This window comes from Lycium barbarum, chromosome 8 (genome assembly GCF_019175385.1).
Source record: "Lycium barbarum isolate Lr01 chromosome 8, ASM1917538v2, whole genome shotgun sequence".
NCBI lineage: Eukaryota > Viridiplantae > Streptophyta > Magnoliopsida > Solanales > Solanaceae > Lycium > Lycium barbarum.
In genome coordinates, this window is record NC_083344.1 from 111,868,453 (window position 1) to 111,892,154 (window position 23,702).

General features: G+C 36.5%; 2 protein-coding genes and 1 long non-coding RNA gene across 7 annotated transcripts; 2 read left to right on the plus strand and 1 right to left on the minus strand.

Moving 5' to 3' along the window:
- Nucleotides 1–732: 732 nt before the first annotated feature.
- Nucleotides 733–9,570, plus strand: LOC132606731 (B3 domain-containing transcription repressor VAL2-like). 5 transcript variants are annotated; one of them, XM_060320353.1, is made up of 14 exons: nt 771–1,055; nt 1,192–1,328; nt 4,077–4,158; nt 4,252–4,353; nt 4,459–5,042; nt 5,126–5,222; nt 5,784–5,958; nt 6,702–6,778; nt 6,861–7,283; nt 7,438–7,487; nt 7,758–7,871; nt 7,957–8,024; nt 8,322–8,792; nt 8,876–9,074. In XM_060320353.1, exons 2-14 carry the CDS (start codon nt 1,216–1,218, stop codon nt 8,935–8,937), a joined length of 2,418 nt encoding a protein of 805 aa, XP_060176336.1. In that variant the 5' UTR covers nt 771–1,055; nt 1,192–1,215; the 3' UTR covers nt 8,938–9,074. The 5 variants fall into 5 exon arrangements, with proteins under 5 accessions (XP_060176335.1, XP_060176334.1, XP_060176336.1 ...); XM_060320352.1 differs by having other exon boundaries at nt 733–875; nt 8,322–9,570; XM_060320351.1 differs by having other exon boundaries at nt 770–1,055; nt 8,322–9,570.
- A 458-nt stretch (nt 9,571–10,028) lies between these two features.
- Nucleotides 10,029–13,570, minus strand: LOC132606732 (probable serine/threonine-protein kinase PBL18). Its single transcript, XM_060320357.1, has 5 exons — nt 13,328–13,570; nt 11,926–12,597; nt 11,553–11,810; nt 11,252–11,371; nt 10,029–11,088 (listed from the first exon to the last, which is right to left on the minus strand). The coding sequence occupies exons 2-5, from the start codon at nt 12,553–12,555 to the stop codon at nt 10,453–10,455; spliced, it is 1,644 nt and encodes a 547-aa protein (XP_060176340.1). The 5' UTR covers nt 12,556–12,597; nt 13,328–13,570; the 3' UTR covers nt 10,029–10,452.
- Nucleotides 13,571–20,477: 6,907 nt separating this feature from the next.
- On the plus strand, nt 20,478–23,203 carry LOC132605278 (uncharacterized). Its single transcript, XR_009569127.1, has 3 exons — nt 20,478–21,021; nt 21,968–22,018; nt 22,827–23,203. It is a non-coding gene; the product is annotated as an uncharacterized LOC132605278 (long non-coding RNA).
- The last annotated feature ends 499 nt before the right edge of the window (nt 23,204–23,702 follow it).

Sequence of the window (23,702 nt, forward strand, 5' to 3'; positions counted from 1 at the left end):
ACTAAACTCTGTGTCCAGTCAAATTAAGACACTTAGATTGAAACGAAGATAAAATTATTATTTTGCGAGTTTCATATCTAAAATTATTGGGTGTTTTTGTTACCATCATGAACCATAAATTTCTTTAAATTAGAACTCCCGATTGAATATATGGCAAAATATTTAGTATAACTTGCTCAGATGCGCGTGTGGAAGATGAAAAAATCTCTAAAAATGTATCCGCAGATAGAGTGAGTTGATGATGGTTTAGGAATACTTGAAACACCCTATAGTTTTAGATATGCAAAACAGATATAAGTTTAGAGAAAATTTCTACTCCCTCTGTCCCAAAAAAATTATCTTCCTTTCTTTTTTTAGTCTGTCCCCCAAAGATTATTATCTTTCTATATTTAGAAACAATTTAATCATCAGCCACATAAATATTTAAGGTTTATTTTAGATCACACATTTCAAAAGTTTTTTTTTTTTTTTAAACTTTGTGTCAAGTTAAAAAAGGATAATTTTTTTTGGATGGAGGGAGTAATACGTTCATTTAAAAATTATTCCACATGTATTCCTTTAGAACTCTTTGAAGGAATTTTTAGAGCTGATATTTACGTAAAATGCCATATTAGTCATTCAGGAGTATTATTTTAATATGAATTCATAATAGTTCAGAAAATTTTATAGGAATTCAATAATTTAGATATAAAACTGCGAGAACATTCTATGATGAACTTTTTAACCTACTCACTATTTGAAGTTTAAATACAAAAAAAAAAAAAAAAAAAAAAAAAAGAATAATAAGGGTGTGGTTGCGTGGGGAGTGGGGTGAAGCAGATGGACGTTAGTGGAAGAGGAAAGGGAAAGGCGGGCGACCTTTGCTGACACTTGAAGTCTCTCCTTGCATGCGCCCTTTTTTACATTTTTTTTAACTGTTTTTAACTTTACTCATAAATTTCTCTGCTCAACCGGCGATACAACTTTCCGTTACCGGCAATTCAACCTTCCCAAATATTTGTCTATCACTAATAATTTACTACACCAAACAAACACTGCACCTTACTAGCTTTAGTGTATGTCTAATTCTTAATACTTTCAAGATTCTTCCTTTGCTCTTCTTCTTTAAGTTTTCCATAATTGGGTTTCTCTAAAGACTTCATTTTTAGTTTAAAACTACTTTTTTTTTTTTTTTGGGTTTTATGTATGAAGTGTTAAGAGGAAGAGTATGCTGTAATGGAGTCGAAGATATGCATGAATGGATTATGTGGGGCAAATTCTTCAATTGAGTGGAAAAAAGGATGGCCTTTGCGATCTGGTGAATTTGCTATCCTTTGTGATAAGTGCGGGTAATTCTATTCAGATCTCTTTATCTTTATACTGAATTTTATTATGTTTGTTAATTCAGTTTTATGGTTTTTTCTATTTCTTGAAACTATAACATTACCATTTAGGGTGTCAAGCAGTTTGTTTTTTCTTTGACTAGGATTTTTCAAAGTGGTGGGATTTATATACTCTTTGTGTAGACTTTGAATTTGTAAATTTAATTTTGGAAAAGACTAAGGAACCAATGTCCTTGTAATTGAAATGGAATATTATATGGTTTGACCTTTTGTTCTTTGAACTGGTTATTCTTTTTTGAAAGGGAAGGAGTATGTACAATCTGATTAGTTTCGGGGTTTATGTTTTCGTGAATCCTGTTGCAGCTTAGAGAATTATCCTTTTCGTTTTGCTGAAAGATATTTGCTATATCGTGTTCTTTATATTGACTAATGAAGCCCTTGTTTGCCAAGTTGTTCTTGAATTCGATGAAACAGTTACTTTGCCTTTTCTAATAAGAGATTGCAAACTCAATTTGAGAGAACTAATTATACGTTCCTAGTACAGTTCATGCACCAAGTAATGGTTGCTCAACCTGATTCTAGTTCTGGAAAGATTAGAAAGTCGTGTAGGGTCAAGTTGTGGGAAAGATTATCCTTCTGCTTTTTCTTTCACTTATTTTCCCTTAGGTAGTCGGTGAAGAACTGCAGATTAACCTGCTTGACTTCTTTTAAGGATTTGCATTATCAATGTGGTTCTTGTTGTGCAACATTTGTGGTCTTTTTGACCGAGACCAGAGTGGTATTCCTTAGATTAGTATTGCTTATAAGTAATATGATAATTTTATAATCCATCGATAGGATGGGTTTCATTTGGTTCTCTTTGGGATGATAAATGACCTACTTAACTCAGTGGTTAGAGTACTGCTTTCATACGGCGGGAGTCATTGGTTCAAATCCAATAGTAGGCACCTCTTTGGTTGTTCCATGTTAAGTTACTGTGGAGAAACCGTCTTTTTTGCTCTTTTGGATGAAAAATCACACTACCTAGCAGTTCTTGGAAGTTTTAAATGCTTCAGATGGGTTTGTCTTCTAGAAATTTCTTCTCTTTATTCTTAACAATAGAAAAACTCAAGAAAGTTCTTTTCTTTATTCTCTCTTTTTTTTTGGGGTGGGGTGGGCCCGGGGGGGGGGGGGGGGGATTGTTCCACAATATGCATATCACATGTTGCTTAACTGAGGTAGCCGGCAAAGGATATTTAATAGTGAGGATGGTCATATTTATATGAATTGATGCATATACCGGATTTGTGTTATTTTTTCCAATCATGTTCTCAGCATATCTTCCGGGGACATGAAAATTCTTCCTTCCCTTCTCCACATGTTGTCTATTTTATCTTACAGTTTGATCCTTGGGTTCTAACATTTACTTACCAAAAAAAGAAGCTTGATCCTTGGGTTGGGTGTGAAAGGAATAAATATATACGGTAACTCGTAATGAGGATCGGATGCCTTGTCCATGAGAAGAGGACTATTTAGAGGATCAGATACACAAGAATGGCCATACTCTGTACATGTCAGAGTTCACTTTATCATCCATCACGTAATCATCCCCAGCTCTATTGAACAATTTGGTATAATCGCATTAATTCCTATCAGCTTAGGAAACTTATATTTCTCTATGAAATATAGGTTGCATGCAGTTATTTCCCTTGCAATAAATAATTCAGTGCTGTGGAATGAAAATATTTTATTTATTATTTTCTTTTCAATTTGTTTGCCATCGCTATGTTTCGTATGTTTTTTTTTTGGTTTATTTCTTGTGTTATTTTCCTGTTTTTATGTGTTTCTTGGCCAGTGTAGGTGACTGGTACTTAAATTCATACGTTTGTCTTTTGCAATCTACCACACTTGCATTGCAGGAAAGAAAAAAATATTAATTTTAACCATGCTATAAAAAGTAGCTAACGCCTAACAGCAGTTCCGACCATAAATTGAAAACTGAAACGCTGAGTCTTAGTGCATCTAGTTATTTGAGAAGTTACATCCAGAGAACACTTCTAGGATAGACAATCTGTATTGACTATTGACCCCAAAGCAGTTCTTGGAATATTCGAGGTGAGCGCAAGTTGACTCGAACACTCCCACCATATAAAAAAAAAAAAATTCAATGGTGATAACGCCAAAACAGTTTTTGGAATATGGTGGTAACCGATTAGAATTGAGGACCACTGATTAGCGTGTCCCGAGTTATCTCAAATGTAATGATAAATTATCTCTTAAGCCTAAAAGGTCTGTGACCAACTTCTCTTTGCTTGAATGATGGGGAGTACATCATTTAACAAAAAAGACCTTTTTGCTGATGGGGCCAGAGTCATACCAACTTAATATTTGAAAAGAAGTACATTGAAAGTAATTGAATGTGGACACATGGAGGAATATAAGAATTTACCTTAAGTTATCAACTAATACAAAACTCTGGCAAGCTGGATACTGCCAAGTTGGTGAAAGAGTAGATTTCTCAATATTATATTATACTTAGAAATAGCGGAGATGAGTTTAAACAGGTATTGATTGCCTCAAGTTAGGTCTAAGACTTCTCATCAATTATTTTCATGAAGGCTTAATAAATCTCGTAAAATGAAATATGTATAGGTCTACAATTTGTCATGTTAAGGTTGTATTCACCATCATGTGACTGTTAATTTCACTCAGATTTTCCTGAGAATTAAATCACAAACTCCAGATGTCATAACATGGGATTTGGATTGACTCCAGGACTGCTTATGAGCAACTAGTCTTCTGTGATTTATTCCACTCGGAGGACACTGGTTGGAGGGAGTGTATTTCATGTGGCAAGGTTAGCTCCAGAATGGTCTTCCTGTTTCATAGTTTAATCTAGTTCTCTTGCAGACATTCCACTAACCTTTGAAACTAATTTTGGTATTGGCAGCGTCTTCATTGCGGATGCATTGCTTCTAGCTCTTTGCTGGAGTTGCTCGATAGTGGGGGCATTAATTGTGTCAGCTGTGCGAGGAGTAGTCAACGACATGCTGTGAGATAGACTTTATGCATCCATGTGAACTTATGTACTGTGAACATATAATATAAGTGTACACAAATGACTATTAGTTCTCATGTTCTTCATTTTTTCTTGCAGACACCAAATCATGAGAAGCCCAAAGCTTTTGGAAATTCTATCTCAAACAGTGTTGGTGAAACGCCTTCAACTTCTTTGGGAAGTCAGATGAATGGTTCTGAACCTAATAAAAGAGAGGGTATTGATAGTATTGATCCAGCACTTCTTCTCCCACACCAGAATGACAACCCAAATAGGCCTATAAGCCAAATAAAAATGGAAGAAGCCTTCCATCCTGCTGGAGATTCTGGAAGCACATTTTCGTCAAATTACAAAGGAGTTAAAGATATTCATGGATCACCGGTACAGACAAACTTAAGTATAGCTCTGTCTGCACCTTCACCGAACACAAAACTCTTTCCCACTACAATGGATGAGGGGGACTTGAACAAGACGATTTCTTCCTTGCAACAAGGGTCTAAGTCTCGTAATCTCTTGCCCAAACCCCCAAAATCTAGTTCTGCTTTGGGACCAGAGACAACTGCTGGCATAATTTCACAGATTCGTGTTGCCAGGCCACCTGTTGAAGGTCGAATTAAGAATCAGCTGCTTCCACGTTATTGGCCGAGGATAACAGATCAGGAGTTGCAGCAAATATCTGGAGAGTATCCATCATGAGTTCTTAAATTAGATTTATTGCTTTTGACCTATTTCATACATGATTTCCTTGACAACATGTTTTTTCAAGCTCAAATTCCACCATCATACCATTATTTGAGAAGGTTCTGAGTGCAAGTGATGCAGGTCGAATTGGCCGTTTGGTACTTCCTAAAGCATGTGCTGAAGTAAGTTTCAACTTTGACATTTGCTCCCTCCGTATCATTCTAATACATTTCTCTCTACTGGCATTTTTGCCCTTTGTGAATATTGCTTAATTGCTGTTTTGCTCACCATAGTAGAGGCCAGTGTTGTCAAAGGCGTGCCTAAGCCCTGAAGCGAGGCTCAAAACATGTTGAGCGCTTCGCCTCCCTTTATGTGCGCTTCAGTGTCATCATCAAGGCTCTAAGACATACTTTTCCTTTCCGATGAGCCTCTCTTGAAAAGACGACACTAGATAATTGATATTCAACTTTATCGTAATGTTTTTACAATTTCTTTGTCCATACATTTGTTATTCATGCTTATTATTATTAGTCTTGGACTAAACATACATATATTTGCATTTTTGCGCCATTGTGCCTTTTTTCATAAAAGCGCACACTTTATTTGCGCTTAAAGCCCTAGTTGACCTCTGAGTTTTTTTGCGCTTTTCGCTTTGATAACACTGGTAGAGGCCTAGTCTTCCTTCACCTTTCTCCTCGTGGTGACATAAGCAATTCCTTAAATTTGACTATTTCATTGTTCAGGCATATTTCCCACCAATTTCTCAACCGGAAGGACTTCCTCTGCGAATTCAGGATGTGAAGGGCAAAGAATGGGTATTCCAGTTCAGATTTTGGCCAAACAATAACAGCAGAATGTATGTTCTTGAGGGTGTGACCCCTTGTATACAATCAATGCAATTACAAGCTGGAGATACAGGTACTGAAGTTTCATCCTTTGTTGTGAGTCATAAAACCTATGATATTCAGTTCACTGTGTTAACGTTAAGCAGTAATCATTTGCCTTGACTAAAGAATGATTCTCGTTTTTGTTCATTAGATGAATTTTCCTGTCCGTGACATCTAAGATTCACCTTATGATTAATACCTTTAGTTCTTTCAGTAGGGGTGGCAGATGGGCGGGTCAAAATGGGTCATGACCCAGCCTGCCCAATACTAACTTGGGCTAAGATGAGCTAAAAACTGGTTCATAACCAAAAGGTTATGTTTGGACAGCTTGTCTGAGACAGGTTAAGTTGGGCATAGCCCAAATTAAATTAGTTCATCAGTGAAATATCTCATGCCCAACCCGCTAAGTTTTGGGTGGATTATGAATATTTGGGCCATTTTTTCCGTCCCTAGATCTTTGCTTTTAACACAACATTGAAGCTATAGTGCTGGCTGGTCAATACTCATCACCCACCTCTATTTGAGATAAAGGGGTCATGTTAGACAGAATCTATGAGATTTGAATTTTTGACAATCTCCAAATACATGCTTTTGCCCATCTTGTCTTGTCAAAGCCACTCAGCTATTCTGGAATTGGAAAGACAGTAATAGGGCCAACAGTATACTTCTTTCACTTTTCCAATTTAGATTATTATTATTAGTTATTCTCTATTCAAACTTAAAAGTTAAAATTCTGCTACTCCTTTCTCATCCTATAAGAACATTTCTTTTCAGTAACTTTCAGCCGCATGGATCCAGAAGGAAAGCTTTTAATGGGGTTTCGTAAAGCGTCAACTGTTAATTCAACTCAGGTAACTAACCCACTTAGGGGTTTCATCTGAGTTCACTTTAGCGACTTATGGCATATAATATTTGATTGTATTGCCTAAACAGGAAAATCGTCTATCAGCCATATCCAAGAGTGTTTTCTCCACTGAGCCCACCTCCTTCTCTGCAATGCCTGAGAATCTACCTCTAATGAGTGGTTACTCTGGCCTTCTTCAGTCATTTAAAGGAAGCAGGGAATCTTCCGTAAATTTGTCTTCGAAACATTTCAATAGTGGCGATTTTAGCTGGTACTTAACTGAGAAGAATGGAGGCAGGAATGCAGATGGTGCCTTCTCCCCTTCAATGCCTGTTTCAGAGCGTAAAAGAAGTCGTAATATTGGATCAAAAAGTAAGAGACTGCTCATTGATGCCCATGATGCTTTGGAGCTCAAACTTTCATGGGAAGAGTTACAGGATATGCTCCGACCACCGCTGACTGTCCAGCCAACCACTGTTACAATTGAGGACCAAGAATTTGAAGAATATGAAGTATGTAGCTTTATTCTTGAAGTAATTTGTGCTGCTCGTGCTAAATGGATGAACTTAACATTATTATTTATGGGCGAGAATTGCTGTTTAAGATTTAATCAGACCGCTAAAAAACCTCTGGCTTTGGTTTGTGACTTTGTTCTTCGAAATGCAGCAACCACCTGTTCTTGGGAAGAGGAGCATTTTTACTGTCCGCTTATCCGGGTAAGAAGGAATATTTTATCAGAATGTATTCCACTTCACAAACTTGTTGCTTTACAAAAATGATGAAAGAGGACATCAGCAATAAGGGATCCGTCATAAGTTTTACATAATATTTTTAACTAAACAAGGAGTCCGTGGCCAACCTATTGAACTGCAACAAAGTCTCTTAACTTTGCTTTTCTAAACATTCTTTTGCATGCCCATCTCATTGACATTTGGTGATCCGTACACTGCTTGAATTGGAAATTTACTGGTACATCACTGATCCAGGGAGCAGGAGCAGTGGGCTCAATGTGATAATTGCTTTAAGTGGCGAAGGTTGCCAACTGATTATCTTCTACCTCCTCGGTGGACATGTCAAGACAATATTTCAGATCATAGCAGGTAATGGACTTAGTGATTTCAAGGAATTTTGCACAACGGCACTAATCTGACTTAAAAATTACACTAATCATGCTCATGTTCCCAGGTGCTCTTGTTCTGTCCCAGACGATTTAATGCCCAGAGAGCTCGAAAATCTTCTCAAAATGGACAAGGGTGAAGTAACTTATTACTTTAGTTTCAGTCAATATTTCCATCATGTCCTAAAATTTATGAACTCTGGATTTTAATATACTCATCGTGTGTAATGCCATCATTGTTTGTAAGTCTGGTTGCACTAAAACAAACGTCATTTACCATTTTCGTAATTTACTTGTAACCAGCTGTGCATATATGATTTGAAAATTTATGTTGCATGCCTGACATCATTTTAACTGTATGCTGGGTCGTGGACACGTTTTTAGCTGTACAAAAGTATTTATGCTTCTTGGTTTTGTTGGCGTTGTTGTACAGATTTAAAGAAACAGAGAAGTGCAGCAGGCCAAAGGCAGGCTCATGATTCTTCTGATTTAGATTCTCAAGCAAATGGGATAAGTATTGCTGGTGACGTAAGAGAGCCGGGACCCGCATCAGTTGCAACAACAACAAAACACCCAAGGCATCGACCTGGCTGTTCTTGCATTGTGTGCATCCAGCCTCCCAGCGGGAAGGGCAAACATAATCCGACTTGTACATGCAATGTCTGCATGACAGTCAAACGCCGTTTCAAGACACTTATGATGCGTAAAAAGAAGCGTCAATCAGAACGTGAAGCGGAACTCGGCCAACAGAGGAATCAACTTATGTGGAGTTCCAAGGAAGATACTGAAGTGGACAGCTTGGTGAAACCAGAAGTTGAACCTTCAGACAGAGTAAGATCAGGAAGCGAGACACTGGCGAGGGGCCATAGCAGCGGCAATCAATTGCAGAAGCTTCCGGAAATAAGTAAGTCGCAATTAGACTTAAACTGTCAACCAAATCGTGAAGATACAGGTTCATCTCATATTAGCATGATGTCTCTTCTTCAGCAAGCTTTTCTGCCGCTAGAGACATATCTGAGGCAGAATGGTCTAACAAGCTTGGTTTCTGAGCAACAAGGGAGCTCAGGGTCCCAAGGGTTGCCCCAAGACAACACCAGAGAGAGTGACCTATGTGTCCACGAGGATCAATGCCTTGCTTCTACTGCTCAAGAGCAAGAAAAGGATGCTGCAAAGGAAAACTCTGAACCAGATCAAATTGGAAAAGACCATATTCATGAAACATGAAATCTGTTTGCTTGCTATTGCTCCTTTCCTATGTTGCTCGGACTCTTAAAAAATGTTGATAGGTGCGTGTTGGATCCTCCAAAAGTAGTACAGTTTTGGAGAATCCGACACAGGTGTTGCAGCATTTTTGGAGAGTCTGAGCAACATAGCTCCTTTCTATTCTTTTTCTTGATGGACCAACTATATAGGAGATTTCCACTTATCCCCATATCCGTCCACCTTGTTGATATCTTGGGGAGTAGTTATTAGGAGTATGTCAAGCAATTGGATATTAAAATATTTGTGTTTATAGGCTGTACTACGTGTTGATATCTTGGGGAGTAGTTATTAGGAGTATGTCAAGCAATTGGATATTAAAATATTTGTGTTTATAGGCTGTACTACGTGTGTGCTGAAAAATGTATTTAGATGCTTTTCCTCATGAGTAACAATTTTTAAATGTCATATAATTTACAGTAGCCCATGATGTATTTGCTTACGATGCTTTTGATGAGGAATAGGCACTTATGGTGAACAAGGAGTTGGAAAGAAAATATATGTATATAACAAATGAAAATGCTTCAACAAATTCCTTTCTCTTGTAGAAATTTAAAGGATGATATAACAGTTTTGTAAAGAACTTGTTTTCTAGATAAAAACTAAAATATTTTGATACCGAACAAACATGAGAAAACTGAATAGTAACATTTTCTGAAAACTGCTCCATACCAAACACACCCTAATGCCAGAGAAAAACAGTGTATAAATCAGGTGCAATCTTCTTGACATATTTTTGACTTGAAAAGAATTCTAGATTAGAGAGGTGAATCTGAAACTTTCAGTTAGTACTAATGCATTTATACGTGAATTTGTATTTAACTCAAAATTGCCACAACATTAGATTACAAAACTTTCCAGATAAGATGGAACACTGATATTTACTTCTGTCAAAGAGCAACTGAAACCATATTTCTCACCAAGCCAAGTTCCCAAAATACAACATTTTTTGATACACTAAAAAAAGAATACTTGTACAGATATACATCATTTTAAAGAAGCAAAATGGGATTTTCTTTCTTCTCCATCTTCCCTTTCCTTTTTCCTTTTATTGCTTTCCAGCCAACTGGAGATTGGTTTTTTTACGTTGGAAGGGGCAGGAGGTTGATGAATAAGACATCACAGGAAAAATCTACATCTGCCCACACATCTCGATTCACATAACACTATTCAAACAAAAGGGCAAACCTTATCTACAAAAAATGCTATTTCCCATGTCTTCTTCCTTGAGGAATGGGAAGGGGGAAAACCACATCTTTATCCTTCATACTTTTCATGTAAGTAACCAATCAAAGAATAAACAATCAAAATCCTTCAACACTTGACCTGCGAAAAGATGAAGTTGATGACCTTCGGCTTTCCAGTCGATCAAGGTCCTCCAAAGAGAAAGAGTAGGAACATGTTAAGGAAGGACGACGCGAGGGTTGAGTAGCAGTAGCCTTTGAGGGAGAAGCCGATGCTCGGGTGAGTGGTAAGGAAGGTGAGAAACTTAACCTTGGCATGGGAGTGATGATCCCGTTCATGCTTGGAGACTTTGACATGTGTTTTTTACCACCAACTACAGCTGGTTCTTGCAGAGGAAAACTTGAAGGGCACTTCATCACTTGTACAGACTTGAGTTGGTCCACGATAATTCTCATAGTGGGCCTTTCGGATGGATCTTTTTGCAGGCATCTTTGAGCAATATCAGCCACTGTCCTGGCTGCTTTTGCGGGGAAACGTCCTTTTAGCTGAGGATCCATGATAAGCGATAATCTACCATCATCAGCAAGGAAAGGCCTACTCCACTTGACTAAATTCCTCTCTTCCTTTGAATATCGACCATCTAGATTCTTCCGGCCAGTGAGCAGTTCTAGAAGAACAATCCCGAAACTCCAAACATTGCTCTTGGGAGTCAGCAACCCTCTCTCCAGTGTCTCCTGCGAGAGATTAGCCAGGGCCTGAACAAATGGGCTTAGTTTATTAATTAAAATCACCCAAGCAGTCAGAAAGTGCAAATAATGTAACCAACTCATAATTAGACCAAGAGTAACATAAACGCACAATGCTTCTCAACAAATAGTAATCGACTCTGTCACTGCAACAGTAAATAAGAGAACTTACGACTGAATTGCAAGATATCTCTGTCTCTTGTATATTCGTAATGCATCCATACCCTGAGAGCTTTGCACTAAAATCTTTGTCGATTTGTATATTTCCAGTTGAAAATTCATGGAACATTGCCTGTTGGAGGAGATAAGAAATTCAGCAAAAAATGACAACATCACAGACCAATCTTAATATGAAAAACTAGGAACTTCCACGTTACAGAAACACAAAGATGACACTGGAAACTACAATTTTGCGTGGCTGGAAAAAAGGCCACACAGTTCAGACTACATATAAAGGATGATAGTGCTCATACCTGGAAAGGTCCCTCCTCATGTAGAAATGTGAGACCTTGTGCAGCACATAAGGCAATTTTGGTTCTCGCATTCCAATCTATAGAGGGTCCATCTGTTCTTCCGAACAAAAGCCGGTCTAAGCTTCCATGGAAAAGCCTCTCAAAGACCAACATCCTATGCTCAGAACCTTCGCGTGCATGAAAACCAATCAGTTTACAAAGTGAAGAATGCTGCAACGAAGCCAGCATGTTCACCTCGTTGACAAATTCCTTTAAACCCTGAAAAATCCGAAAAGACGGTGAGATCGGTTCCTAAATATCATGGACTAATCAGCAGATGACACATAGCTGGGATAATACAAAGCCAAAACATGCCAATGTAATTGAACATTACCTGTGAAGAAGGGTGAAAGCGAGTTATAGTGGCTTCAAGCTTCTTTGCATCATCCCCAAAAGAAGCTCTGTAGATGACAGAAGAGAGACCTTCTGACATACAACGTTCTGGAGAGAAATGGTGGCATGCAGCAGAAATTTCATCAAAAGCAAAGTTCCGCAGTGTTCCAGTAGAAGGAAATGTAGGAGGCAGCACAGGAGGCAATGGCAACGGTCCAGAGGCACTGAGAGAGCTACTACTTGTATTCCCCACTTTGAAGCTTCTCGTAGTCCTCAGAGCAGCAGCCGCATTCTGAGGTGATGGAAGAGGAAGAGGCTGAGGAACCGATGACCTGGCACGACTCGTCAACTCTTCATGTTCCTCACATTCATTCGACGACGCTAGAGCATCTTGATCCGCTGAGTCCAGACTTGATGGGGCGGACAGAGTTCGTGTCCTAATTACATTGTTTGACTGCACAGGTTTCGCTCTAGTTCTAAAACTTGGTGGTGCCGACTGCAGTGATCTTTTTTGTACCCTCTGGGGTTCAGGCAGTGCAGTTGGTGACTGCTCCTGAGGATTCACACGTTTTATGTGGACGCTCTGCTCGGATATTTTCTTCTTACTCTTTGAAACCGTGAAACATCCCATCTTGACGTCTAAACAATCCGTCCTTATCTGGTTTATATCGTCCTGCCAAATCAGTAGTCAGACAGAAATACACGATAGCCATTCTGAAACACTTTACAACCTAAACTCTTGAGCATCATGGGCTTATCACGGAACCAAATCACTAACATTTAGTAAAACCAATCACTGGTGAAGCTGCAATCAAGAAATTATATCACTGCTTTCCTCCACCAAGAGATTGAATAATCTCCTACTATTGTTTAAAACATAATTTGAATAACTTCAGCTCTACTTTCCTCATCGACCTAAAACATAGGCAATTTCAAATACCAATGTTTCCATCAATTTCTATTCACTCTGAGTACTTCAAATGATCAAAAACTATAAGATTATACCATTGAAGTTACATAAAGAGTATTTTTAGATCCTTAGGCAGATAGGCTTTGTAAAAATAATCAACCAATCTTTAGCAATAAAGAATCAGGAATCAATCAAGTTTAACAATTCAAAAAAGTTTTGGCACATTTCCATAAAAGGTGATGTCATTAATAATGGTCAATATGCCTTCATAGTTCACTCAAGTTATAAGTTCTTGAATTTTCAGAACATGGTATAAACAAGCACAAAATACACCAAAGTTTCTTTAAATTATCCAATTGATTAAAACAATCTAAACTACCAACAAAAGATTTCTTCAATCCACATATTTGTGGGAAAGCACCTAAATCCAAATTATTCAACTGAATTTCTAAAATTAACAAAAATAGTAAGATCAAGAAAGCTAAAAACCAACCTGGGACACTTGCAAAACACAACTTGTAGTTGCTTTTTTGAGCTCAAAGTTTGGATCTTTATTGGTTTCTTGGAATTATAAAACAACCCATGTAACGAATTTTCATTCAAATCTTTTGGATGAATTAGAGTTGATTTTGGTGAGCAAAGAAACCCTAACAAGAAATATAAATGTGGAAAGGCAAAAAGATGAGACTTTTAAGAGTAAAAGGCAAAGAAAGTATGAAAGAGAAGACTGAAGAAGGGGTGGGGGTGGGGGGGTGAGGTGGTTTCATAGGAAAGGGGGAGTGAAGAGTTAGTAGTCAAACTCAAACCAACCAAATCATCATTTTTTTATTATTATTATATTTTATTAATGATTAATTAAGAAAAGATATCATTGGTATCATCTCCTTACAACAATGCAAATCTCATTCCTTCAGCTTTATGACACTTTTGTCCTCAAAACAACAACAGTCACAGCTTACCAATGTTATCTCACAATTGAAGGTTTATGAAGGATAAAGTATATGCAGAGATCTTATTCGTACTTTGTGGAGATAGAGAGGCTTTTTTCGAAAGACTCTCAGTTTCAAAATAGTTTTAAAGTCATTAAAGAAAGCATACTTATATTAATTATATTTTTTGCGATACACCTTTTTACATGCGGATCTAATTCATTCTACGAGCCAAGCATGTAAAAATGTTTTTTGCTAACTGGTGGCAGTGAAAATCGAATTCAGAATTTCTGATTACTTTGATATTATGTTGAAGTGTGTAATTATTTTATTTAAAAGTTTAAGCGGTGAGAAAAAACGTACTTGTGTTGACTTGGTTATATTCTCAACAAATTGTACATATGGTTTGAGCAGAGTTGTTTACCGACTCTTCTTTCTTTGAATTATTAATTTGGTTTGAACATAGTTTGACAAAATTATATGGTACCAAATATCAACATCCAATTAAACATAATTTTGAATATGGATCTGAGTGATATTTCCAAATATTATACACTATTGACCTCGCTTAGCTAAAAATTCATCTAACTTATAATTGGAAACTTCAAAGTATGAAAAGTTTGAGGTAAGTCCTATTAAATTTGATCAAATTTTACTTACTTTTTCAAATAATACTCATTGAAAACAATAATTGTAAAATAAATTTTCTTATGTAGTGGTAACATTGTACTATAAGTGGTCGTTTGGTTTGAGGTCAAAATAGTCCCGGGATTACAATTCCGGGACTAATTTATACCATCTGTTGGTATTATTTTATACCATCTGAAAGATGGTATAAAATAGTACCAGTATAAGTGGGTTATGAAGGTATAAGTTGAGTTATTCCAGCACTAATTTTTATACCACGTTTGGTACAAGGTATAAAATAATCCCGGGATAAATCTATACCTTATACCAAACGTGGTATAAAAATTAGTACCGGTATAACCCATGTTATACCTTAAACCAAACGACCACTAAGGATATACAATCTCATTGAATTTCATTTCTCAATATATATTAGAAGAAGAGCTTGTATTAGGGGCAACAAGAGGATGAATAAGGATATGAGGAGGAATAATGATATGATGGTAAATTCATTGTGCTAAATTGCTAGTAATATAAGTATTCACTTAATCTTTTTATTTTTATTCAAAACAAGTGTTCACTTACCTCAAGAAGGAATTGACTTTATTTTTTTAAATTTAGCCTTATCAAGTACTAAGTGATCAGATCTCAATGTTTATGCAAATTTTAATTAAAAATAGTGTAGTCAAAATACCTATTTCTTTCTACCAATTACTAGTATGTTTTAGGAGTATGCAAAATACTAATTACGGATTAATATTTTGAAAAAGTGTGCTAAAGACTAAATGGATACTTTTTTCTAACAAAGGAGTACTTTATCATTTTTTTTTTGTGCGGATTGCCCTTCAAAAGCACTGGTCTTTAATTTTTGTCCCTCAAATTTGAAATCTTTAATTTTTGCCCTTTGCCTAAAAACTCATGGGTTCCGGGTTTGAGCCCCCGCTCAGACAAAAAAAAAATTGCAAGGCAGAAGTTTAGATTCGCTAGGCATAATTTGTCTTATGCCTGAAGGCAAACTCTGCCTTAAGAGAGAATTTGCAGGCAACTATGCCTGATGGCTTGTAAACTATGTCTGAGGCCTAGCTTTGACTTGCAAAATTATGCCTGCAGATAAAGTTTGCAGTCAAACTATGCCTGAGGCCTAACTTTGGCTTGCAAAAATCTGTCTACAGGTAGAATTTTGCATTTAAAATTCTGCTTGAAGACTTAACTTTGTTACAAAACTCTGCTTTGTGATTTTTGTTTTTTTTACAAAATCGAAATTCAAACTCCAGACCTCATGATATTAAACGAAAGATAAAAATTAAAGACCACCAATTTGTTGGATAAAAATTAAAGACCATTCTTGCGAATTGCCCGTACTATATTAGTAAATAAATGAGGCTCGAAATTCAACAAAGGGGGCCTTGAATGTGGGGGCAGTTCAGTCAAAGTTTTTGGCACAGTTGGAGTACAACTAGTACTAGTGTATGTATTGATTCTTTAGAAAAAGAAAAGACGGTACCTTTTTTTTTTTTTGACAATTAAAAAAAGACGGTACCTTTAGTAGTATTTTTTTATTATTATTAGTCAAACAGACCCTTAGTGATGAGTTTTTGACTCTTCGTTATTGCCGTCTGATAGACTCCGCGCTGACGAATCAACGACTTACGTGTCCTTCAAGTGGAAGATTGGGTCCCACTTTGACATCAACATTTTAATAATTTAACAAAAAAAAAAGACTCACACGAGCTTCAAATCCTTTTCAGAAGTCGGGTTGTTTGGTCGCCGGAATAAGGTGGATATTACAAAATTAAGGGACTACGTATAGCTCCTATATGGTCATAGATTTTAAGTTGAAGTTTAAAAATTTGAATTTTTCAAGTTGTGATTTTTAAAATTTGAAGTTATGTTTGGATATATATTTTATTTAAAAAAGTTTTGAAGTTTTGTTTGTGGAAGAACCAAAAACTAGTAACTTCAAGATTTTTTGAAGACCAATTTTCAAAATCTCATCCAAAATTTATGGCCGATCATATAGTTGAAGATAAATTTTCAAAATCTAATAAAAAATCTATGGCCAAACACTAGCTTAGTATTTTGTTTGGTTGAAGATATGAATTACATAATTTATAGTTTTAACCAAACAAAATATAAATTTAGTTTCAAATTTAATTCTGAATATCCCATTAAACTACAGGTGGAATAAATTAGTCTGAGCTTATAATTTTGGGACTATAATCCGAGGATAATTTAGTCCGCGAACGGCTAACCAAACAACCCCATGGTCTTTGTAGACTATATTTTTCGAAGAAAGACTTAGTTTACTCTTTCGTTTCCCCGAAGAATTTCGTTTACTTTCTAATAATTTCAAAATGTGCGGATTTAACGTCTTAGACTTGATTGAGAAAAAAAATATGTACGTTAGTTTGAATATTGAATAGGATCTCTTTGTCAATTAGTTTAATCTGAAATATAAATATAAAATATTGTTATTTAGTTTAAGCTCTTTAGAAAACAAGCTAAATGACTAAAGAAAAGTTCAGTGTAGACAGAAGTAATTAAGAAAATAGCCAATGTTAGTGTTCCAGAATGGTTAAACTCGCGATTAGTAGAAAATGGGAAACGAATTTCTTAGTAAAAAGGTAACTTAACTTCAATAAATAATTGGATTATTAGGCAATTAGCACAAGGATCAAAATTAGAATAAAGATCATGATAATCGACTTTTTTTTTTTTAAACGGGGCAGATGAAAGGAAAATGAAGAATGGAACAACAACGTGAGAAGTCAATTAACAAGGTGAAAATTCAAGTAATTAATTAATGGCCTACCACGATTGATAGGCGAGATAACAGAACTAACCAAATATAATTGAAAAAATATATGAAGGATTTTACTTGTAGGTTATTATTATCCTCATTTTTTTTCCGTTTAAGTTATCGTTATCACTTCATCAAATAAAGAATATTTTTGTACATTTCACCAAACAAACTTATTTTTCTCACTTTTACCTCCATGACTTCTTTCTCCTCATGAAATCAAGTCTGTTATAAATTAAAAAAGGACAACATACATAAAATGAGTCCCTGGGCCTGGACATGACCATCCGAATTTTGAAATCATTTTTTTTTTGCGCAGATTGTTCAAGGCGTTGGTCTTTAAATTTTGCTCAAATTGTTGGTCTTTAATTTTTCCTCTCAAATTGCTTTGCTGGTTTTTAATTTTTGTACTTAGCCTAAAAACTGGCCGAAAATATATCGAGGTTGGGTTCGAACCCAGCTCAGTAGTTATGCCTTATAAGGCAAAAATCTTTGCCTAAGTTATGCCTTAATGCGTAACTTTTGCCCTACGATTTTTTTTTTTTTTTTTTGACTTAGCTGGTTCGAACCCAACCTCGGGATATTTTCGGCCAGTTTTTTAGGCTAAAAGAAAATATGAAAGACTAGCAATTTGAGAGAGAAAAAATTAAAGACTACCCCAAAATAGGGAAGTCGTGCGAATTGTCCTTTTGAAATCAGAAGCAAATGCCTGGGCCTGTCTTGATTCTAGATATAGGCCATCTGAATTTTAATGAATATCACCTTGTATGCTTTATTTGGTTGTGTGCTTAAATAGCCTAATATAGCCTAAGCTCATTTTTTTCCCATATATTTAATAACACCAATCTAAAATAGAAAAGACCAATGCCTCCTGGGCATTAGCTTGGAGCAGGCAGTTAGGACGCAACTTAGGACCTACACAATTACAATCACTACTAAAAAAAAAAAGTTGAAAAGCGACGGAATCCATCGCTTTATTAAGGAAAAGTGACAGATTCCGTTCAGTCGCTTATTGGCTCGTTGCTTTGAAAAAAGCGACGGACTGAAGCGAGGACCCCGTCGCTTCAATAATCCGTTGCCAATATTTAAAAAAAAAAAAAACGGACTCCGTCGCATTTTTTAATTATTATTATTTTTTAAAATAATAGGACGAAACTTAGGACCTACACATTTACAATCACTACTAAAAAAACAGTTGAAAAGCGACGGAATTTGTCGCTTTATTAAGAAAAAGCGACAGATTCCGTTCAGTCTCTTATTGGCTCGTTGTTTTGAAAAAAGCGACGGACTGAAGTGACGGGGTATTCATTGCCAATATTAAAAAAAAAAAAAAAAGCGACGGACTCCGTCACATTATTTAATTATTATTATTATTTTTAAAAATTAAATGAATTATATTAATAAATATATAATATAAAAAATACAAAAAGCGGCGGATTCCGTCTCTTTTTTAATTATTGTTTTTGGGATCAGTCGCTTTTTTGGGATTTTTTTTTAATTTTTCCAGAGAAGCGACGAAGTCAGTCGCTTTTTCTGTTGCTTTTCTGAAGAAAAAAAAAAACCAGATGCTGAAATCAGCAATTTCAGCATCCAAACATGTTTTTTACCCAAAAAATCATGATCCAGCTAACAACCAGCACTAAATGCTGCCAATGCCAATTCTAAATGAGCTACAACATCCTAATTATCAACATAACATCATCTACTATCCAACTAATCCATCAAAACAATCAAAAAGGGCCTTCAAAGTTCAATTTTTTCATATCATTCAAAGTTTACAACTAAAACAATGTAAAAGTGTCACAAAGTCTCTAAAATACAAATAAAGATCAAGGAGTCATATCTACATACTCATCATCATCATCCTCCAACTTTTCATCTTTATCTTCTTCCTCTTCATCATTTTGCTGGTTTGGGTGGGGAGAATGGGGCACACCAAGCTGTCCACAGGCAATGAAGTTCATAACTTGCGCCTGGAGAGCTTCGAGGTTCTTTTGCAACATACTAGTCTCCTTAGCATGACGGCTTTCATTATCAGCCAATTTCTTGTTAAGCTGTTCAATTTGCTGCGCCATAGCTGCATATTGAACACCGTCAATTCCTTCTCCCTGCTGAGAAGACCCTTCACCTCGCAGTCCTGACTGAAGGTGGCCAAAGTTGTTTCTTGGCCCAACACTGTACGCTCTACCCTTATATACCACCCCAATGGCAGTAGTCCATAACTGTACCTCTATTTCATCTGGAAGCTCGTTAGGAGTGCCTTCAAGCTGAGATTGGAGGTTCTGCTGCTTTTCTTGTTCAAAATAACCTTGTATAGATAAAAATAAAAGTTAGTATTTAATGAATATATCATAATTAAAGTTATGTAATTACTTAAATAATTGAATTAACGCTTACCACTGAATCTCTAGCCCTATCCTCTATCCACTCTTCCTCACCCGTCTCTTTATGCTTCTTTTTGTGCATCTTCATAAACAGCTCAACCTGAAACGGAAATTTGCCCGTCTCCTCTTTCTACAAATAAAGTTAAAGTAAAGAGTAAAAACACAATAATAACATATTGATAATACATTAACTTAAAAGTTTAAAATTACTTACTATTTTCCTAGCGACATGCCTCTGACTTCTTGCACCTATGGTGTGCAAAGATCCTCCTTTTGCGGACACATGGGCAGCCTTCGCCTGCTCAGATTTAGCGATAAACTCAGAAGTTCGCCAATACACCTTTTAGCTCTTCCCATTGGCTGTCTGTTAGCCATTGTGGCTTCTTATTGTACTTCTTAGTCCTTGCAAACTAGTCAGCCAATCTTGCACTCGCCTTTTTCTCAAAGAGCTTAGAAATCCTTGTTGTAATTGCTGGATCCCACGTACACAAAGTCTGCAAATCACGAAATGGATAATGTTAGTTGACAGTTTAAAGTAAAATACATTTACGAAATTTGTACTAAGTTGCATACATTAAACTCGCTAACATAGCCTGGCGAACATCATATGGAATCGCACCCCAGTTACTATAGAATCGTTGGACATAAAGCCTCCGAATAACAATGAATCTTGTTATACGACAATCCTAACTTTGAAACCAATCTCTTAGTGTTATATCCCGTATTTTTGAACGTCAGATTATTTGCTGAGGTGGGGCCCACACATCGAGATTTTTTTGGGACATCTGAAAAGTCATATGAATCACATATGTGAAGTTAAACACAACTCAAGAAGGACCCTTGGGCCAAATCAAAGTGGAAGTCCTCCAAACGAATATGTTTAAGAAAACGTTTTCGGGTGATCTGACTTCTAGGGGCAAAAACGGTATTATAAGTTTGGAATTTGGAAAATACCAAGAAATAGAAGTTGTAGATAATTGAATTAGCTTTCCAACCATAGGTCGTGGGTTCCCAGGTGACATCGGTACAAGGAGATATGGACGTTTTAAGGTCGAAAGGTCAGTGGGCTAGGCCCAACTCGGGATTAACCGAGTTGGCCCAAAAAAATAAAAAAACGAATTAAGGCCCAAAGGAGAGGGGTGGCCGGCCATCTTATGGCCCAAGCCCACAAAATTAATAAATTTCCCATGTGATAATTAATATAAAGGATCATTAAATTGTCTTGAAACATTTAGAAGTTTCAAGACAATTGAGAAAGAGAGAAACAAGAGAAAGAAGAGCAAGAATAAGAAGGCCATTTTCGGCCAAGCTAAAATTTTTTTTTTTTCAAAAATCATTTTCTACCAATTAAAGGGTCCTTTACAACTTGGTGTAATTATTTTGGAAGAAAGAGCACTTGTTTCTTCAAGTTGACAACTTGGTCAAGTGAAGAAGATTGTAGAAAAAGGTAAGAATTAATCCCTTTTTATTATGTTATGAAGTTTGGTTTATGTTGTAGTATGTAGAAATGAGTAGAATTTATGGAAATATGGAAGTTTACAAAGTGGGTGTGCATATATGTAAGTGGACATATATGTATATTGTTGTATAAATAATATGAGTTGAATTTTATGTTGTATTCTAGTTGTGGTTATGGTGAAATTTATATTGGAAATGGAAGAAAATGGTTCAAGTTGGCATGGAAAATTATTGGGAATAGTTATAGGAAATTATATGATTTTAATGAAGTTTTTATGTAATTATAGAAGTGGAGTTTTAAATGTGAATTATTATGTTAGTTGGTGAATTTGGAAGGATAATAGTCCATATTGGCATGAAAGATTGGTTGTTAAGTGGTTATGAGAAGTTTTGTGATTTTATGGTAGATTTATGTAATTATGAAAATGAAATTATTAAGGTGCAAATTATGATTATGGTTGATGAAATTGGAAGATGGAAATATGTTATGAATATGTAGATTGAAGATTTGAAGTTTTGGATGGATTATGGTTTTGGTGGAAAGTTTGTATATTTTGTGTATCTTGTGAATATTTGGTAGAAATGATATGAAATGCTTCCGAATTATATTGTAATGATCTTGATTAGTAATGAATGTAAAAGCATTGAGATTGGTTTGGAAATGTGAAGTTGGAATGAAAACTATTGCATTATGTTGGAAAGAAGACTAGTTGTGTTATATTGTGTTTTGTAGTCGTGGTTGTTGTCATTGTGTTGATAGTTTGGCCGGGTTGAATTCCCGGATTGATATTGATTAAAAAAATTGGCTAAGTTGAATTTTGGGGATGGTGTATTTATAGGGGAGATGCTGTCCAAATTTTTGTAGACAAGTATTGGTTAAGATTGAAATCTTAAAGCCTTACAATTAACATTTGGTAATTGTGACCAAATTGTAGATTTTGGCGAACTTGAAACTTGATTTTGGAGACGTGTATGAATCGGAAAAGGTATGTAAGGATTCACCCTTCCTTCTATGGCATGTCTTAAACGTAATAAGTTGGATACGAGCCTCGGGGACAACTCTATTCTCCGAAATCCGCACCCAAAGTTTCCCCTTTTTCATTCAGTAGAATTGAATTAAATATTGTATGAAATGTTGAAAAATTGCCTAAACATCTAGAACTTGCACAAATAGGACCCGACTACCTTAAAACTCTCACAAGTGACGTCATGAAATGTAACGTATGTAAATCGTGTACGCCACCTCATTTGACCCGAGGTGGGCCCGTTATTCCCGGATTTTCTTAATTGTTTCGTTTATCGAACGATAAGTATATGTACATGTATATGGGGAAGATTGGGAAAGAGAAGGCGCTATAGACGCATAGCCACCTGATCAGTTGGAGTATGGTACATGATATCGTCCCGGACGCGGGATGCCCGGACGCGGGATGCCCGGACGCGGGATATATGGTTAAATGGATCGGAGCCGACGCCTCGGCAATATGATATGTTCTATGTTATATATATATGAAAAGAAATGTTTTCCAAGAAAGCAAAGTATTATACGTATATGGATCGGGCTGCACGTGCCGCAGCAATACGTTATAGTATATGCACATATGGATCGGGCTGCACGTTCCGCAGCGCTAAGCATGCATGGTATCCGCCAACGTGCACTTATATGTACAGGTTGTGTTTCTACTTCATGACATGCGCTATATCTCTTCTATGTTATTATTCATGCCTTACATACTCGGTACATTACTCGTACTGACGTCCCTTCTTGTGGACGCTGCGTTTCATGTCGCGCAGGTCAACAGGTAGACAGATTTGACTCTTAGAAGCTCCATCAGCAGTACTGTGGCAGCGCTCCAGTTGTTCCGGAGCCTCAGTTTCTTGGTACTACTTTTGTGTACATATTCGGGCACGGTAGAACCGGTCCTTCTTGTATATGTAGATGTACTTTGTTTAGAGGCTCGTAGACAGATATGTACAGTCAGATGTTTTGTACTTTTGTGGTCCTTGTCGTTGTATAATGTGCTAGCAAAGTTTATAAGTCCATGTCTACAATTATGCCATTAATGTTAGCGTTAAGCAACAGAAAAAAAAAAGATACGGTATAGTCTATACGGCCCACCTAGTAGTAAAAGTACGATACGAGATAAGGGGTGCTCGGTACAAGTATCGGGTACCCGTCGCGGCCCCTAGTTGGGTCGTGACACTTAGCCTGTAGTAATTTTTAGGTATGTCGTATTTCGAGCTAACTAGTTCCCCCACAAACTTAATCATAGAGTCCATAGCAGCTTCAGCAACACTCCAATTTGCTTTGATATTAATCATTCTAACTGCAATGGACAACTTAGAATGCGCACACCCTACCCAACGTGGACGACTAGCCTCTTCTAATTCTTGATAGAAGCGCATTACTTCTTCATTGGGACGTTGCTCATAATTTTGTTCAGGCTCAAACCCCAAAAGCATCATTGACCATATCATTAACTCTATCATATTGGACATGACGGCTTTCCTGCGACCTACTACTTTCACCAACAACTAAATTATAATATATACCATTGACCCCATCAATCTCTCCATGATCAGTCCAAACTAAATATTTATCCTTAAACCCTTTGCGAGATAAATGAACCATAACCGTATCCGTATTGTTAAACCTCATACACTTGCAAA

Bases quoted from the DNA above. Each gene is read 5' to 3' on its own strand.
- LOC132606731 (XM_060320352.1), top strand. From the start codon at position 1,216: ATGGAGTCGAAGATATGCATGAATGGATTATGTGGGGCAAATTCTTCA. The intron at 1,329-4,076 runs GTAATTCTATTC...GATTGACTCCAG, and splicing joins ATCCTTTGTGATAAGTGCGG to GACTGCTTATGAGCAACTAG. The intron at 8,025-8,321 runs GTGAAGTAACTT...GTTGTTGTACAG, and splicing joins TCTTCTCAAAATGGACAAGG to ATTTAAAGAAACAGAGAAGT.
- LOC132606732 (XM_060320357.1), bottom strand. From the start codon at position 12,555: ATGGGATGTTTCACGGTTTCAAAGAGTAAGAAGAAAATATCCGAGCAG. The intron at 11,811-11,925 runs GTAATGTTCAAT...CGGATTTTTCAG, and splicing joins GCTTTCACCCTTCTTCACAG to GGTTTAAAGGAATTTGTCAA. The intron at 11,372-11,552 runs GTATGAGCACTA...CTCCTCCAACAG, and splicing joins ATGAGGAGGGACCTTTCCAG to GCAATGTTCCATGAATTTTC.